Below are 18,159 nucleotides of genomic sequence, written 5' to 3'. Positions count from 1 at the left end.
TGCTACATTACAATTTGTATTTTATTTTTGGTGTCCCTCCTTTATCAAAATTTAAAACGTCCATGCAATAGCACAACACTATAAAGTAGTTCAATCAGCAATTGTCGATACAGACCATTTTATTACATCAGCCCAAACGTCATGAGTCCCAAACGCTCAGAAAACAAACGATGGAACTTTATCAGCTTGGTCCCTTATCTCCTTTCTAATATGCTCAACAGATTTGAGTCTTGTTTCCGGCATGAACAGAAACACGAACAGAAAGGAAACCAGGACAACGGCCATGTAGAGGAAGAAAGCATGAGGGTAGAGAGAACTTTGTATCGTGTCGTATGTCAGTAGACTAATCAGACTACAAATCCAGTTCACCCCTATACAGACACTACTAGCTTTGCCTCGAGCTTCAACGACAAACAACTCCCCGACCATCAGCCAAGGGATAGATCCAGCACTACCAGCGAACCCGATGATGAAGAGGAATACGGAGGCTATAGCAACATATTCGCTCCACTCCCCTCCACAACTCCAGGCAGCTGTACAGGACTGGGTGATAGCTAGACCACAGTACGCAACTGTCATGGCCAGAAGACCCATCAACATCATGAGACGTCGTCCAAATTTGTCTGTGAGTGGAGCTGCAATCGCTGCAGTCAGAACGTTGACAATTCCTGTTGCTATAGTTGCTGTAAGGGGGCTACCAACGTTTGCTTCAGCGAAGATGCTGGGAGTATAGCTTAGGACAGCATTGATAGCACTTAACTGCTGGGCAGCATGCAATCCCATCCCGATAACCAGAGCTAGTCTGTGTCCAGGGTCAGAGAACAACTCTCTAAATGACAGAACTTTAACAGAATCTCCTTCCTTCTGATTTAGGCTTTCAGCTTCTTCTTCTGGTAGCACTCTACGGTATCGTGCAAGAGCGTGTTTTGCTGCAACAATGTTCTGTTTATTGAACGCTAGATAACGTGGTGACTCAGGGCAGCAGAATAGGACCACACTTTGATACAGTGCTGGGAGAAGTGGGACAGCAAAGAAGACACGCCACCCAATATTATCTCCGATAACCTGGGGCATACTAAGAAGATAGGATGCGAGGGTTCCAATAGTCAAAACAGTCCCGTACAGCATACCTACACCACCTCTAATGGAGATGGGGGAGATCTCAGACAGAAATATATTAGTCAGGCCCGACCCTATTCCCACTCCAAATCCTACTACAATCCGTCCTACCAAAAGAAGTACTGGTTCGGTGCGGTGGACATGAGGACACATCCCACCAAAAACGGTACAAAGTTCAGGATCATACTTTTGGTTCTTCCGATACTGTCTGCCACATAGCCAGCTAGTAGAGCTCCAAAAAGACCACCAATTGGATTACCACTGACGAAGACACTGATGAACAGATCTGTTGAGTTGAACGTGGATTTTATTATTGGAATGGTGTTCGCTACATTCCCAATCGCAAACCCGAATTGAAAGGCTCCCCCGAGAACAGTAGCCGAGATGGCCAACAAGAGGGTTACGCTGCAGTTTTTGATACCATTATCAGGATCCTTTATCTTATCTTCTCTGTCAATGCTGTCCAATACGTTGGGTTCTTTGCTGTTAGTGTCATGTAACATACCATTACCATGTTCTTTAGTCACCAGTTGGGTTCCCTCCATGTCGACCGGTGTACCGACCTGGGCATAATTGTATTTTTTATTTGCATAATTTGTATAAGTGAAAAGCTAAAGCACTGATAGCAACTGTTTAGCAGTAAAGTTGTAAAAAAGTAACAAGAAAGCCGAAACTACAAGGAATCCAACTACATACAAGGAAAAGAAGGAAGTAAAGAGAGATATACTTTACAATAACATATTCAATATTGAAATTGAATATGATAATCAAATAAGCGAATGATTCGAGATTTCTGTTTACAATGTCAAATGTAAACCGTCCACGTTCTCGTTTAATCGCACAATACAGAAAGCACCTAAAACGAAACTTGAGCAGGGCTATAATTTAAATTTCAAGTACAAATTTAGGAATTGAGCCTTCTTAATGTTATCTGAATAATTATTTTGCAATTAGTGTCGAATTATAACATATCATGTATTTGTAAATTGTTGAAGTAACCACTGCGATCCATGGTATCGACCAGGCGATACAATTAGAATTTTTGCCACTGTTCATTTTATCCAATTGTCCAAAATACTGATGTTTAGGCTACTCAACCTTTACCTGGGGACCCAGGCTATTATGTTCATAAACATATGCATAGATTCGGCGGAATGACAGGCTGAGCGCCGCCCAGTAACACAGCCTACATTTTTTTTTGGCAACTTTGCTTTTAGATTTATTTCATTTTTTGACAACTGATGCTAACTTACTTTTGTTGTATTGACTTCGATTGTTGCAACTTTTATGTATGATCAAGCCTCAACAAGGTTAACAACCTTGAAAATCTATTAACATTACAATAGCTTCATTTATACATGACAAAAATTGTATGCAAAATGCAAAGTGCAACAGAACAGTTCTATTTGTTTTGTATCATGCACAACGACAAAAATAACATTAAAATTAAATGCATATCATTAGGATGGTACCGGAAAAGAACAATTAATATGAATTCATATAATACTATAATACCTCCGCCACTGAGTGCTGCGCGCTATAATTCCCGACAGCTTGCTGGAGGGAATTTGCGGGCACGAAGTTGCGGAGGTATTATATTTTATAATACGTTCCGGTTCCGATTGCAGAAGGGGTGTAATCCGATACGTGCGCATCATACAATATAGTGTCTAATATATAGAACGCCAGTGTTATTTGTTTTGAAACTTGCCGCCAGCCAGTCTGAGTCTGGGCTGATAATACCCTCGCTTCTCTTGCGGGAAAAATGAGCAAATTATCAGCCCTCGGTGTCCCCGAGTTTTAGTGGATATAATTCCCGGAAGGTATTATATTTTATAATATTTTCCGGTTCCGATTAGGAAGGGGTGTAATCCGATACGTGCGCATGATACAATATAGTGTCTAATATATAGAACGCCAGTGTTATTTGTTTTACAACTTGCCGCCAGCCAGTCTGAGGTCTATGCTGATAATACTTTCGCTTCCCTTGCGGGATATATCGGCAAATTATCAGCTCTCAGTGTCCGAGACTTTTAGTGGATATAATTCCCGGAAGGTATTATAAAATATAATACCTCCGCAACTTCGTGCCCGCAAATTCCCTCCAGCAAGCTGTCGGGAATTATAGCGCGCAGCACTCAGTGGCGGAGGTATTATAGTATTATAATACGTTCCGGTTCCGATTGCAGAAGGGGTGTAATCCGATACGTGCGCATCATACAATATAGTGTCTAATATATAGAACGCCAGTGTTATTTGTTTTGAAACTTGCCGCCAGCCAGTCTGAGTCTGGGCTGATAATACCCTCGCTTCTCTTGCGGGAAAAATGAGCAAATTATCAGCCCTCGGTGTCCCCGAGTTTTAGTGGATATAATTCCCGGAAGGTATTATAAATGGGATAATATGGCATAATATGGCATAATATGGCATTTATAAAGTTGAACCCTATTATAATATCATCATTACTCTTATAAAAAATTTAAAAAAAAGAAAAGCACAGAAAACAAAAATTTGTATAATAAAAATACCAAAACTGAGACCATTGTATTTGTTCTTATCATGTACCCAGCTGTTCTGAAACTGATTTGATTTAGAAAAACGGTCTAAAATCATTTTGTTAATTGCTGTGTTTCTAAAACGTCCCTTTTTTTATCGCACTTGTTATTTTCTAACTCCAAAAACATTCAGGTCTAAGTTCATTTATACCTGTGATTGGTCGAAGAGAACCTGAGTAGCTCACGTGAGAACCACAGTTTCAGTTTATTCGCTGGCTTCAAAATTGAGTTTGTGTCCGTTTAAACTTCAAGGTCGAGAACTGTGGTTCTCCGAAATTTGGTTATAATTGCTTCGTTGACAGTGTAATTGAATTTGAGTAGAGAACTAATAGAGACTTGTGAACTATCGTCGTTACGCAAATTGAAATTCTTTGAGCCTGCAATGTCCGAATTTCGCATGTTTTGTTCCAATAAGTGCTAAAACACGTGAACTTTTCAACGTGACAACTAACCATGGCATTGGGTTAACTGTCTCGTTTTTTACTTTTTCTGTATGCGTAATTGAGTGATGCCCCTGTCACCAGTCCGCTTCGCATTATTGAGCATATCACGATTTGGGCGACTCGGTTTGAGTTTGGGTTTCAGTACCATAAAGAACGTTGATCAAAATTTTATTTAATTAAGAAAAATTACGCCTTGCCAAATCATTATTGTTGTCTGAGTGCAACCTTAGCACCGAAACGTCTGTTCTCACTCAATTTGGGATATGTTACCGATCGTCGTAGCCAGGAGTCCCGTTCGAGGGATATGCTCCGTTGCTCGATTAAATTTGCGATGTCCTGACAGTAAAAATTCGCAATGTCTGCAATGCTAATTTTTGTTGTCTATACTTATTATCAAAATTGCGGTGTAGATAATTTATGAACATAAATTTTCTTTTAGCCCAGACGGCAGACACACTAATAAGTCCCAAATAAATGAATTTATGGTTTGTAATCAGTTATCTCAAATCATAATACTCAGTGCCAATACTCACCCAGGACCCTATACGAACACATTTTGAATTTCTTTCCATTACTACCTTTGGATAATAGGGCCAGGGTACCAAAAAGATGACACTGCAACTGGTCATTTGAGAAATAAAGGAATTAGGACGGGATCATATTTATGGAAAGCTTACAAATCAGATCATCAAGTCAACAATATAATGCGCAAAGTTTTCCAGTTTATTGCTTACGAATCTTGACAAATGAAAATTGGATCCATCGCTAGATTTATTAAGTGGCTGAAGTAGGACTAGGGGAGAATTTGTTCAAAGAAGCAAATTGTTGAACATAGCTTTTAACTTCACCCGAAGTGTAAATGGAAAAGAACATCATTCCGTTACAGGATGAGGAAGCAGTATTCATTACTCGTGCTGAAAGAAACAGGAATCGACTAAGACACATATAACACAACAAATGATGAATGGTGGAGGGGGCATGGAAAACCTTGTGACAATCGGCACAGACTTTACTTTGTTAAAAACCGCGATTAGTTTGACAAATCCGCAGGGTTTGCCGGTCATCACTTCTTACATTTATTGTTCTACAAGAGACGCCGGTATTATATTTCATTTATTCATACTCCTACTTTGTGGAACAAGCCGGTTATTGATTTAAGCCGTCTGAAATGGTCTAAGAATGGTTTGAAAATGACCCAAATTCAAATACGAAATTTCATTGTTTCAACAGACATTTCGTTGCATCATTTTAGACTATTGTGAGGATGAGATGTGAATTGTTACATTCAGTATGTCTGAAGGCTAATCTGCTGTTCTAATAATTGTAAGGTAATGCTTGAAACAAAAGAAAATATTTCCAGTTAATAGTTATTTGTGACAAAGTTATTCGACTAGAGACTAACTTAAATTCTAACCGGGCCTTAGGCCTCAGTGTTCTAAATAATGTCTAGACTGTGCCTGCTAAGTTTCGGAACAATTCTATGACATTTGAAAATCGACAATTGTATAGGTAGGAATTAAGGGTTGAATTTTTTAAATGGTCTTAATCAAAGTTTGTCACTGTCAGAAAGAGAGTATGAAAACATTAAACTTAATGACGTTATCAACTACTACTAGTGATTTAAATGTCATCAGGTTTTTTCACATGACTGAAGAAATAGCTGTACCGTTTATGGTTCCAAAATCCGAATCTGTGAATACCTCAATATAACCAATAATTGACTGCCGAAGCGTGTCGGGCCCGAGTTATAATTGAAGTCTAATATGTTTTGACGTTCAGAAAGGCCGATACTGCAATAGGTGTATCAGTATCTTTCGTAGACTACAGCGGTAGTCTATCGTGATAGTCCATTTCAGATTAGGAGGTTGAGGTACACGTACTCAATTGTTCGACACGCACTTCGACACGCACTCTAGTTCGACAAACCTAAGGTTCGACTGCGTACTCTACAATCTAGATCTATAAAACGGAGTACGAGTTACCATGATAGTCTTTTATCTCTCCGCTAGGTCTACAATTCTGCTAACTACCTTTGAGTCTTAGGTCAATCAAATGTTTATAGATATGGATAATAGAGATCAAATTCACACATAGTTGAACAGCATGAGACAAGTGGAAAACAAACAAACAATTAGATTTCAAGCTGTAAAGGATCGTTGCTTGAAATTTCAAAACTCTAGTTCAACAGTCGACCTCAGACTCAATTGTTAGTTAGCAGAATGAAAGAGAGATAAAAGACTATCGTGGTAACTCGTACTCCGTTTTATAGATCTACTTCTAGATTGTAGAGTACGCTATATAAATATCTACCACATACCACACTTTATATTATCACAAACGACTAGTAGTAGTAACCGACGCGCGAGTACCGGTCTAGAGATTTGGCTGCTGAACCGGTAACAGTAGGATATCAATCTTGAAATTTTTCTGTTAGCTAGACCAGAACCGAGTGGCAAACAGGATAATTAAAACTATACTGAAACTGAAAGGTTCTGGGATTTCTAACCGCTGGTTGCTAGATGTCAGAAAAATGTGTATCTGCCACTGAACCCTGTGATCTTATGATGAGGACCCAGCAATAGCCGTTGGATCACAAGCAGACTCTATTTGTCGAACTAGAGTACGCTACCTGGACTCTAGTTCGACACGTACTGAAGTTCGACAGGGGTGATATATCTATCGAACTTACGTTGTCGAACTATAGTGCGTGTCGAGCTATAAAGTACGTGAATCCGAGTTGAGTAGCTTGTACTACTACTAGACGTAAAGTCAGAAACTAATTTTGTCGCTGTACCTACCTATTGCTGTATGCTGGAACATGCAGATGGCTTTAAGTATGCTTCAAATGCTTTAGCTTTGATTATGTTTAATGACAATGAAACAGAATTTGGATTAAGAGTGCATAGTTAGCAACAAACGTTGGTTGGTTGGTTATACTTATAGAACCCGTCCCGAATCTCGTATCGGAAAATTACCTGACTCAATACTGAGTGTGAATACGGGTGGTACCTGCAAGGGTATTTATTGAGCATTTAGAGCTTTCCGTAAAACTGCAGTTCTAGTTACAATTCCGCGAAGATATTTTGTAATAATTTGGGTCGAAATAAAAGTAGAAATATTTATACATACAAAACGCGAACGTCTGTCCCAAAATTGTGTAGTGTAGTTTTCACATTTATAGTATCGACCCCTACCAGAGCAGACGCCAGACGTGTCCTAAATACTTCCTAATTTTAAATGTATCCCAGTGTTACACAATGTACTGAACAGCAAACTTGAGCAATTAGGACTACTCTGTAGGTTGTAGCTTTAGGACGATAATCTATCCCAGGGACCACAGCAATATCATCATTCATACTCATAGCCTATCCTATAATCCCAACTCTGTCAACTGTCAACTGTCAACTCCTGGATCATATTATGATTCATAACGGTCTTTGTGAAATAATCGCATTATTGATGAAATCTTAAAAACCTTGATCGGTTTCTTGACTCTTTGGAAGGCAAAAAGCATGACAGTGTCATGCTTTTTGACACTGATAATCCTTGTTGCAACCAAACCCCCCTCCTTAATATCCTATAAAAATTTGAAGAAGTGTACCCTCGACCCCACCCTCTTAATATAAAGACTTCATTATTCACGTGACGCTCCGTAACGTTCCGTCTAGCTAATATAACTAATGTCCGTATTACCCAACGCTCAAGGTCGTCTTTAAAGCCAATTTAAAGACGAGGTGGACTTTAAAACGGTTTAAAGACGACCTCGTATTACCCAACGAACATTTGAAGCTCACCTTTAAAATTAAAGACGAGCTCTAAAGGTGACCTTTAAACGACATTACCCAACAAAATTAAAGATGAGGTCAGCTTTAAATGGTCTAAAGGTCGTCTTTAAAAGGCACAATTCTAAAGTGAGCTCTAGGTCGGCTTTAAATTTAAAGATCACCTTTTAACCCATGTCCTCGAAATGTTTGGGCAAAATCAAATGCAGTTTTTTGCTTTGATAAAAGATAAGTTTATAATAAGATAAGTTTATAATAAGATTACTTATTTTACATTCTTTTTCTATACGTCAAAACCGAGCTAAAATAAACCCCTTACAACGAGCACTAACTGCAACTAAAAACTAATGGGTCAGTGGGTCACTAACGAGTCACTAACGAGTCTGACACTTTCAGAAAATAGAAGCAAAAAGAACGCTGAACATGTGCGACAACATTTATGTCAAAATTAATAAATTAAAATCCTTTGTCCGATAGTGATCAAATCATCTCTCCTAACCAATAAAATCAGTCCTAATCTCCTCTAATTCCATCTGTAAACTACTCTCATACTTTACAATTACTTTTTAGAGTTGTTCAAGATTTTCAACAGTGTCCAGGTTGGCAATCCAGCTCATGGCAGTCCTAATCGAGTCTAGCTGATCAGGCTGAGCAGTCTGCTCAGGTTGATCAGCTAGACTCGATTGAGACTTCCATGAGCTACTCATACTTATAACACTTTTAATGTGGTCAAGGGTGTCTAGATAGGCTTGGTGTTTTTCTGCCATTTGCTGTTTTTGCAACTCCCAGATTTCCATCTGTGTTCTGTCCAGATCTTCCCTCGTTAGCTTAGCATTTCCAACTTTCCTCCGTTTTACAGGCGTGGGAGTTGGTAATATGCTTGTGCTCCTACTTCTCGATCCTTCTGCGGCGACAATCTCTATCTCGTCGTCTCCTGACCCGATGTCTTCCTCTTGACCAGCTCTACTGTCAGCTCTACTGTCAGCTCTACTGTCAGCTCTACTGTCAGCTCTACTGTCAGCTCTACTGTCAGCTCTACTGTCAGCTCTACTATCGGTGGAGTCGTTATCTTCACTCTCTTGCAGTTGCACAGCAGGTGCTGAACTGCATCTGTAGGTTTTTGACGAGCAAGCAGAGTCATCGTCGAACGGGTTTTGAAGAGAAGTTTTCACCACATTCATTATGCCCAAAACTCTCTCTTCTTGGGCTGTAAGGTTCAAGCTGCTGTCAGGAGCTGCACCTGTTTTCTTAAGGTGCTTCTGTAGGTCATCACTTCTCTTCTTGCAGTCAGTTTTCATATTGTCCCATTTCGATTTGATACTCTGAACTGTTCGGGGAATGAAGTCTATTTTGTTGTTATGGGCCAAACATATTTCTTGCCAAGTTTCATTCTTAAGGTTCAGCTCCTTAAAGCCACGGTTAGTTGCTTTCGACTCAATAATATGGCGTTTTTTATCGACTTGGTCTATGAGAAAACGTGTTTCTTCTGGACTCCATTTCTTCCCTCTTGATGTCCTTTCTTTACCTTTCTTGTCTTCACCTTTAATTTGCTGCTTCTTTCTATTTCCAACAATAAACAGGGGCTCCTCTGAATCGGCTATGTCTACCATGGTCTCTGCAAGATGATTTTTATCAAATATGCTACGTCATCAATATGTATTATTGTAAGTAAATAAAGATAAAAAGTAGAATGAAATAACTTTGCAATTTATAGCTTTATAACATATTGCATTTTCTGAAGTACAAATGTAGTGTAGATAGATTGAGCAGACGCAGAAATTAAAAACAAGGATATGAAAAAGTATGTTCAATAAATAGGGTCATCGGTATAATACAAATGAACGAGAAAATCAAGTTTATTTTTGGCACGCATTTTAATTCTAGCAAAAATAAAAGTACATTTTGAACATTTTGAAGTACTAGGACTAGAAGAAAATATTTCATCGTTAATAGCTTAATAGTAATATACTGTTATCAAACAAATCGGTTAACAATCACATCTCGAACATCCTCCCCATCAAACATAAAATCTTTACCAGGCTGAAAAGGGTCATCGTCATAACAGTTTCCTTCTCCTGTTGGGGCATCTCCTCCTGGAACTGGTTGTTTGAGATCGATGCAGATGTTGTTAAGAACAGCAGTAGCAACGATAATAGTTAACGTTGTATCAACCTTACACCTCATTTGTTTAGATAATATGGGAAAACGCCTTTTCCAGTTTCCGATTGATTGTTCAACAAAAACTCTACTTTTACATAAAGCTCTGTTAAATCGCCCCCTGAACCTGTCGCTGCACGGATAATCGAATGGCACCATAACTTGTCGGGATAGTGGGTAGCCACTGTCAGCCAACAAAATCCCCTCATGACTCCCGCTCTCAAATTCCATACACAACTGCGAATTGCTCCACATTCTGCTGTCGTGAACGCTACCTGGCCACCGAGCAACCACATTAGTTAGCTTATGCTTGTGGTCGCATACCACCTGACAATTGATGCTGAAAATACCTTTCCTATTCCTATAGAGTTCGGACTGTTTACCACCTGGGCTTTGGATTGGTATATGCACGCCGTCTATCACACCACACACACCAGGGAAGTTTGAATAGTCTAAGAAGAAGTTATGAACCTCTTTAAGATAATATCCGGAGGGAAACTTGATAAGATCCGCGGATAGAGACGCAATAGCTTGAGAGACTCGTGGAACTGTTTTGGATACATACGACTGGCTGACACCAAATAAATCACCATTACCTATTTGGAAATCCCCGTTAGCGTAGCACCTAATAGTTATTGCTAGCTGAAGAACTTTCGGTATCGGAGAATTCCTATTCGTTGGATGATGCCTAAGTTTAGACTCAACAAGAGAAAACACGTGCTGAAAACCGTCCTTATGCATGCGGAAGCGCCGGAAAAACTCAACATCATCGTACTCCAGCAAAGGGTTACGGCGATCACGAACAGGTCTGTAAATTCGTGATCGTCTAGCATGACGTGAAGCGAGCTCTTCAACTGCCACAATATCGGTTATGCTGACAATACTACTCATTATGACTTCTCACTTCAGGGGCAATCCAAAAAGTGACAAATTGATTGAACTGGAGCAAAGTATTTGACAAAACAAGCACAGAAATGGTTACAAATGACATCGATATAGGAAGTTCACTATGAGGAAACCTGGATGTAATTGGGAAGTGAATATAAAACGCGCCAAAATTACTGGTTAAACCGGTTTTTTGAGCTCTTCGATCTTTTAAAGGGGACCTTTGTTGGGGAATACCAAAATAATGGAAATTTTAAGGTCGTCTTTGACTAAAAATTTGGTCGGCTTTAAATTTAAAGGTGACCTTTAAATTGTTGGGTAATATGCCAAAATTTTAAATCCTAATTTAAATAGAAGTCGTCTTTAAACATAAAGTACAGGTCATCTTTAAAGGCGTTGTTGGGTAATACGGACATTAAAGGTCTAAAGAAGTCACTATGAACTTCAAGTTTCACCTGGTCACCGAAACCTTGAAGCTATTTTCTTGAAGCAAGACAATTGAATTTTTCTAATCATCTCAATATTAAAGACATAAATGCCAGTCTATGAATAGAATTGAGGTTGACGCCTCTAACATGTCCTTTGTAACGTTATCAAACAATGGAATATTTCTACGATTTAGATTTAGATTTTTTGTTTCACATACATGATAATAAAATCAGGACCAACTATAAACAAACGTTAACTACTGAAATTTATTTATTCCTTTATTTCTTCGAACAGTATTTCTAGGTCCAGTATTTCTCTCTAAATGATTCTAGTGGTTGTTGTCACGCTTCTCCTGGGAGTGGGCTGTTCTCCAGCACAACAGAAGTACAGTGCATTAAGTTTTGGGGATGGTCAGGGTGACAAAATACAATGGAACCCAGACATGAGCCCATTTGCAACACAAATTTCAATTTGCACCTGGATTAAGAGGCGAAGTGAGACGTCCAACCCGGTTGTACTAAATTACTACGTCGCCAGCCATTCTCACATTTATCTAGAAGCTGGTGAACATTGGAACGAGGTAGTCAGTAGTAATCTCAGTCTGATCGGTAAGTTCACTGCCCCAGTAAATGAGTGGTATCATTTCTGCTGGACATGGGGGGGCTACATTCTCGCTGCTTACTTCAACGGTGAGAAAGTTGGGTCTAGAATCACGAAACAGAGTAAAATAAAGACCGGAGGTAAAATGAGTCTGGGGAATAGAGCTGATGAGGTGGTGGCGTCGAGGTTCATTTTTGGCGGAGATTTGTTCAAGATGAACATTTTCAACAGGGTACTCACCTCTACAGAGATAAGAGCAATGGCCTCTGACATGTGTTCTTCTGAAGAGGAGATACTCAACTCAAATAGACTTTTCAAGTGGGAGAATATAATGTCGCAGCAACGAACTGGAAATGTGGTTGAGATCCCTACAAACTGCTCCGTAGTTCCTGACCCCAACGAAAGACTGAGACGGATTGAAGAAAGGCTTAACACGGCGGAACAAGAATTAAAAGAAACCAATACTTCCCTCACCAACACCCAGGAGGAGCTTCAGAGCACCAGGCAGGAGCTGACAGAAACCAATACTTCCCTCACCAACACCCAGGAGGAGCTGACAGAAACTAAGCGTAGTTTGAAGTGTCACGAGGACACACTACAGAGACACTTTAGATACAAGTGTAATAGAAACTTTCACTTTCACTTTAGATAGAGGTAACAGTTTGAGTTAACAAGAAACTTTCACTTTCGCTTTAAGTTTAGATACAGGCACCAGTTAACTAAAAACTTCCACAAAGGAGGAGAAGACATTTGGATTGCGTTGTAAAGCATTCAAATACGAAATTAGTTCACACTTCTAGTGTATATATTCTGTAAATCTCTCCTAAATATTCAAATATTTATTACTTAATGCATACTAAATTCATTCCTTTTCAGACCTGTATGTGATAATGAAAACGAGGAAGACAAGATTTGTCTGAACAGAAGGAACTAAAATGCTGCAAGGATCTTGTATTAAGACTGGGGGTCAGTATAACTGTATAAGTTCACGTGTGGGGGACGCTGGACTATACTATAAATAGTTACTATCATCTCTCCAAATAACTATAATTAGCACTATTTTCTCTACGCCACTTGTTTTGTTCTTTCTTTTTGGGATTAAATATTATTATATTATTATTTAAGTTTTTGATTAACTTTAATGTCGCTCAAGATATGATCGTGAAAATTAGACTACCCATAAGTTTAATAATAATGATACAACAATTGCTTACAACACTTAACAGTATGAGGTAAAGCTGAAATCATTCAGAACGTCATCCTAAATCCTCACACTTTCTTTGCCTTGATGCGATATCTGGAGCAACAAACGTAAAAACATCCAAAACGTAACCAGACGATTAAATTTGTGATTCTTGATTGCTCAATGCTCCCTTGGAACAGATATCGTAAAGAACTGATACAGCGTCTGAATTACTTACACTCTGAAACGTACACTGATATCTACTCGAACATGATGAACCCGTTCGAAGGTAAGTGTGGTGTCATCCGTCGTATCGAGAATCATGGACCAGCCGAAAATCTGCTCTTGTTCCTATTGACTTGGTCAGTGTCATTGATGGTTAATATGGATGGAAACTACAATCGCCAAGAGATACTCTTAGTTAGCCAATATCCCAGGGCGCTTTATAAACTCTCGAACAGAGCTTCAGACTAGCTGGTCACCAGGTCACAGGTTGCTATGGTGGTCATGGTAACGTAAAAACACAGACCATTTTGTTGGATATAAAGAGATAATGGATACTTGTACTACAATTATATTACAGGCTTAGAAGTAGAAAGGGAGTCATGAAAACCACAGTTTACAGTAAAATAATTCACAAAACAATTTACAAATTCTGAAGTCACCGCGATTGAGTGACTTATAATCAAATACACAGCGCCATAGTCAGTGAGCTACGTACGATATAGAAACATGTTTAAACTAAGATCCTCAAATTAGGAATCAAGAAGAAACAAGTAACAGTGACACGGCCATAGCTTAACGACAAATTATTTATCAAACAAAAATGCACGATTAAAGGATACTTTTCTTTAATAAAAATGCATAATAAAACAAAAGTGATTCCGAATTTTATATGCAATCTCATCAAACAAAAATCTATAGCGCATGCTTGGGCTAAAAACCTAGACCTACACTATCACATGATTTAGATAAAACATGGAACAAAAATGACGCAGTCTTGACCAGACAGGATGAGAAAAAATATTCCTCTGTAGTCGTAGCCGATAACGACCCAGCCATAAGTACTACCATGTCCATAGTGAATCCTAATAATCCATCAATCAACTTTTCATAGTTAACACCCGTTTTTCGATGATACAAAACTATAAAAGTAATATTCTCTACAAATATTAATCATCATATAATAAAATTAAACTTAAATGAGCTATCAATCTAAGTTCCCATCTAAACGAATGCAGGCACACATGATCTCTCCGAACTGTTCTCTTAGTCTTAAGAACACGAATAGTTTTTACCGCAACGAACACGATATCTCTATATCTAGAGTCTTTCAATGTAGTAACTCTCGCTTTGGTTTTTAGCACGTCTGGCTTTTCGTTTTCGTTGGAAATCTCACGATTCAGATTTCACAATTCCATCCTAAAATGGATGAACACTTTGTAGATAAAGGAGACAGTATGAACTATAAGCCACGCTGTTGTGCACGCTGGCATTGGGATAAGAGGTACAAATTAGTGGTAAGAGCTCGGGCCGATGTTTCCCTCAGGAATTTGCATTTAAGTTCGTCCTCGAGTGAGAAGCCGGCTGAGTTCTGCACACGAGAACCCTGAGGTGTGAAGTTTTCAGCGAGCTTCAGAGCGAGGTTGGAGAGAATCTCACTGCGTTGTTGTTCGAGCCATTCAGCGGCCATCTGTTCAGCTGCTGCTCTGTCAGAACCCTGAAATTGGAATATTTAGTGAATGTTTAATCTTCCAGGAAGTAATTATTCCAAGGGTGGAATGACCTAGTTTAAGGAACCACATTCATAAATCATGGTGATCGTCAAGTATGTAAGTAGTACGTAGGTACTGGTTTCCTTCGACCATTGCCACTTTTAGCAAACAGCAATGACACCGTATTGATTTAATGATGCTATTGTTAAAATATAATTAAAATGGACAATGGAGTTATCATGCATGTGGTGTGAATAACTAAACGTTATAATACTATAATACCTCCGCCACTGAGTGCTGCGCGCTATAATTCCCGACAGCTTGCTGGAGGGAATTTGCGGGCACGAAGTTGCGGAGGTATTATATTTTATAATACGTTCCGGTTCCGATTGCAGAAGGGGTGTAATCCGATACGTGCGCATCATACAATATAGTGTCTAATATATAGAACGCCAGTGTTATTTGTTTTGAAACTTGCCGCCAGCCAGTCTGAGTCTGGGCTGATAATACCCTCGCTTCTCTTGCGGGAAAAATGAGCAAATTATCAGCCCTCGGTGTCCCCGAGTTTTAGTGGATATAATTCCCGGAAGGTATTATAACGGATAAGATGCATGCATAATTAATTGTGCGCGCGCTAGAAAAACGCGCGGCAAAAGCTGCAGCGCGGTTCACCCTCGAGTACAATCAAAGTCGACCGCGTGTTACTGCTCGTTTTTCATTTTTTCTCCCGTGTCCCACAACCATGGAATTTCTCTAAGTAAAATTATTAAAATCTTACCCGTAATTCTTCTGGGCCCCAAAGCATAACTTCTACAAGATCACCAGCTCGTTTAGCGGAGATCCTCTTCGATGGCTTGTGTCTGAGTAGCAGACAAACCAGTCTATCTAGAGCATAAGAATATCTAGATCTCTTGGGGATCAGCGGTAAGTCAGATTGAGAATACACTTTCTTGATCAGACTATCATCTCCCTCAAACGGGTTCATCAGGTTAAGCATCTCGTAAATCATACAACCAGCCCCAAACACATCAGCTTTAGTGTAGTCAAGTTCGGTGATTTCCTCGGAGGGGTTCAGAATCTCTGGAGGTAAATGGGGGATATTCCCACCTAACCATGTGTTACTATCGTCAGGGTTCACAATGAACGGCTCCGATTTCTCAGGTTGGTAGAGGGAGTACCCAAAGTTACACAGAGACAGTCTCTTTCCACCTCCTGGGTGATCAGCAGCTCCCACTGAGACGTTCTCCAACTTCAAGTCCCGGTGAACAGCCTGGAATATGGAAATTTAATGAAACGAAAGTGCTACTTCCATCTCTTTGATATCACAACGAGAGCATGAGCAATGGCCAATATCTAACTGGATCGTGAGTATCGTGAGTTGAAACTGGTTTTAAAAGCTTTAACTTAACAAGTAGACATGTAGTAATGCGTGACTGCACAACATATTTGTACTCATGCAACGACAAATATTCCATGTATATTTACTCTCGACAAGTTACATTAAAATAATGATACTCCGTATTGAACTTGGGTAGTAGACCTTTCAGAAAAGTGGAACAAACATTAACAAACAGATTAGTAAAATAATGGAAAGTAAATAATAATGTTGTCCGTTATTTATTTACCTTATTCTCGTGAAGGTGATGTAAGGCTCTGAATAGTTGAAGTAACAGGAGGCAAACTTCGTACTCGTACTCTTCAACCTAAAAGATGAGTTTATTAAGGTCCATTTCTAGGTTATCAGATTACACTCAATTTTTTTTGTAAAAACTCGCTGTAAGAAACCTAGTCTAGGATTTGCAAACTGTTAGAAAACTTGTACAGTAGCCTAAGATTTTAAAATATTTCTAATTAAAGAAACTGAGTGTAGTGTAAGATAAGGGCCCTTATCTTCAGATGTATAGAATTAAATACCAAGAACACGCCCCATGAATTTGTTGTAATCCACCCCAGATAATTTGAATTATGACGATAAACCAACCTTCTGCTCGCTTCATGCTTATTTCCGATTACTTTAGACCGGCAAAAAACCGCGGCAAAAACCTTATAACGGTTAAATGTATGAATTGTAATTAGAATAAGGTAACACTTACTCTGTGTTCCAACAAGTGCTGATTTTCTTTGACGAAACTCCGAAGATTTCCCTCGGACAGGAAATCGGAGATAACGAAGGTAGAGTCGGTCCTTCCGGCTGCGTCATACGGAAAATCAGGGAGATTTTCAGGGACTTTGTCCGAAAACCTGGTTCAAAATTGGGTTAGTGAAAATGAAAGGGAGAAAGATTTGGGTAATAAAATTGGAAATGAATTGACTTCGAGTTATAATACTGAAAAACTAAAGCAAGAGTAATATCTAATGTTGAAAAAGAAAGTTTAAAAGGGTTGAAACGTGATATGGGTACATAGTGTGGATTTCCCTATTCAAAAGAAATTACAAAGAAATTTGTGCTGAGCAATATGGTCACGGAACAATTTAGTGATCTCTCTGTAATTTCTTAATGTAATTGTTTAATTTGATATCAAGTATTGTGGCTACTTGGAACAATATCAGAATTGGATCAAAAAGGAACTTTTCAATCAAATATGATAAACCTAAAAGCATTTTGGGGATTATCAAATATTTGTAATTAAATGACTCCGATGAAGGGGCCCTTCTCTACAATTTAGATACCACAAAAATTTATAGTTACGAGTTAGTGACCTCAACAAAGGGGGACTCGAAATTCCCCCTTCAGGAATCAACAAAACTGTAAAACCATCTACGTTATTTTTCAGATTCCTCCGAACATTAAACATTACAATTTTGACCATGTTTTAGTCAGAAGTTTCTAAAAGATCTCAGCCAGTGACCGGACAGAATTCTGCGTCTTATAATGCAGTTAAGTACCCTTGACGAAACCATAAACTTAATCACAGTCTATACTACTCTAATGAATGAGATCATTCATAAGAAATGCTGGAATGGAATGGTGCTACACCTCGATGTAACAATAAGAATAACACTAAGTGTAAGCTGTAACAATAAGTTGATCGTACTGCATACTCACACTGTAAACCTGTAACATCAACTGCAACACTGAGTGTAAGGCATCAGGCATGATGTAACCCTGTAACCATACCACCGCCCCAACTGTGAACCTAAGTGTAAAACCAAATTACCTGGCGTAAGAAGTTGTGATGTTAGGGTGAGGAGGAAGGGCGGAACTGATCTTGAAGTCATTCTCAAAACACATGCGCTGTTGTGCGTCTTGTTGAGAAGAACACTGGATCTGAAAATAGAATTACCGTTAGG

The 18,159-nt window shown here is 39.0% G+C and overlaps 3 protein-coding genes across 6 annotated transcripts in view; 1 reads left to right on the top strand and 2 right to left on the bottom strand.

The window, feature by feature from the left end:
- Positions 1-16: 16 nt before the first annotated feature.
- LOC134826725 (solute carrier family 2, facilitated glucose transporter member 2-like) lies at positions 17-1,664 on the bottom strand. Its single transcript, XM_063839215.1, is given in 2 exon segments — positions 17-1,250; positions 1,253-1,664. Coding segments are annotated over 2 exon segments (1,506 nt in total). The 3' UTR covers positions 17-156.
- A 3,528-nt stretch (positions 1,665-5,192) lies between these two features.
- LOC134811508 (uncharacterized) overlaps positions 5,193-18,159 on the top strand; it is a 93,443-nt gene continuing 80,476 nt past the window's right edge. The window contains exon 1 of the mRNA XM_063818355.1: positions 5,193-5,199. The gene's annotated coding sequence lies outside the window, so the exon portion shown is untranslated. The remainder of the gene's footprint in view (positions 5,200-18,159) is intronic.
- The window catches only part of LOC134811463 (inactive tyrosine-protein kinase PRAG1-like), a 39,595-nt gene continuing 35,207 nt past the window's right edge, over positions 13,772-18,159 (bottom strand). For all 4 annotated transcript variants that reach the window (XM_063818298.1, XM_063818300.1, XM_063818301.1 and 1 more), the window contains 5 exons: positions 18,027-18,136; positions 16,962-17,109; positions 16,494-16,571; positions 15,647-16,138; positions 13,772-14,873 (listed from right to left, as the gene is read on the bottom strand). In XM_063818298.1, the coding sequence (XP_063674368.1) occupies positions 14,619-14,873; positions 15,647-16,138; positions 16,494-16,571; positions 16,962-17,109; positions 18,027-18,136 (1,083 nt within the window). In that variant the 3' untranslated portion in view covers positions 13,772-14,618. The remainder of the gene's footprint in view (positions 14,874-15,646; positions 16,139-16,493; positions 16,572-16,961; positions 17,110-18,026; positions 18,137-18,159) is intronic.

This window comes from Bolinopsis microptera, chromosome 2 (assembly GCF_026151205.1).
Source record: "Bolinopsis microptera isolate Bmic1 chromosome 2, MBARI_Bmic_1.0, whole genome shotgun sequence".
NCBI lineage: Eukaryota > Metazoa > Ctenophora > Tentaculata > Lobata > Bolinopsidae > Bolinopsis > Bolinopsis microptera.
This window is presented reverse-complemented; position numbering and strand designations above follow the sequence as displayed.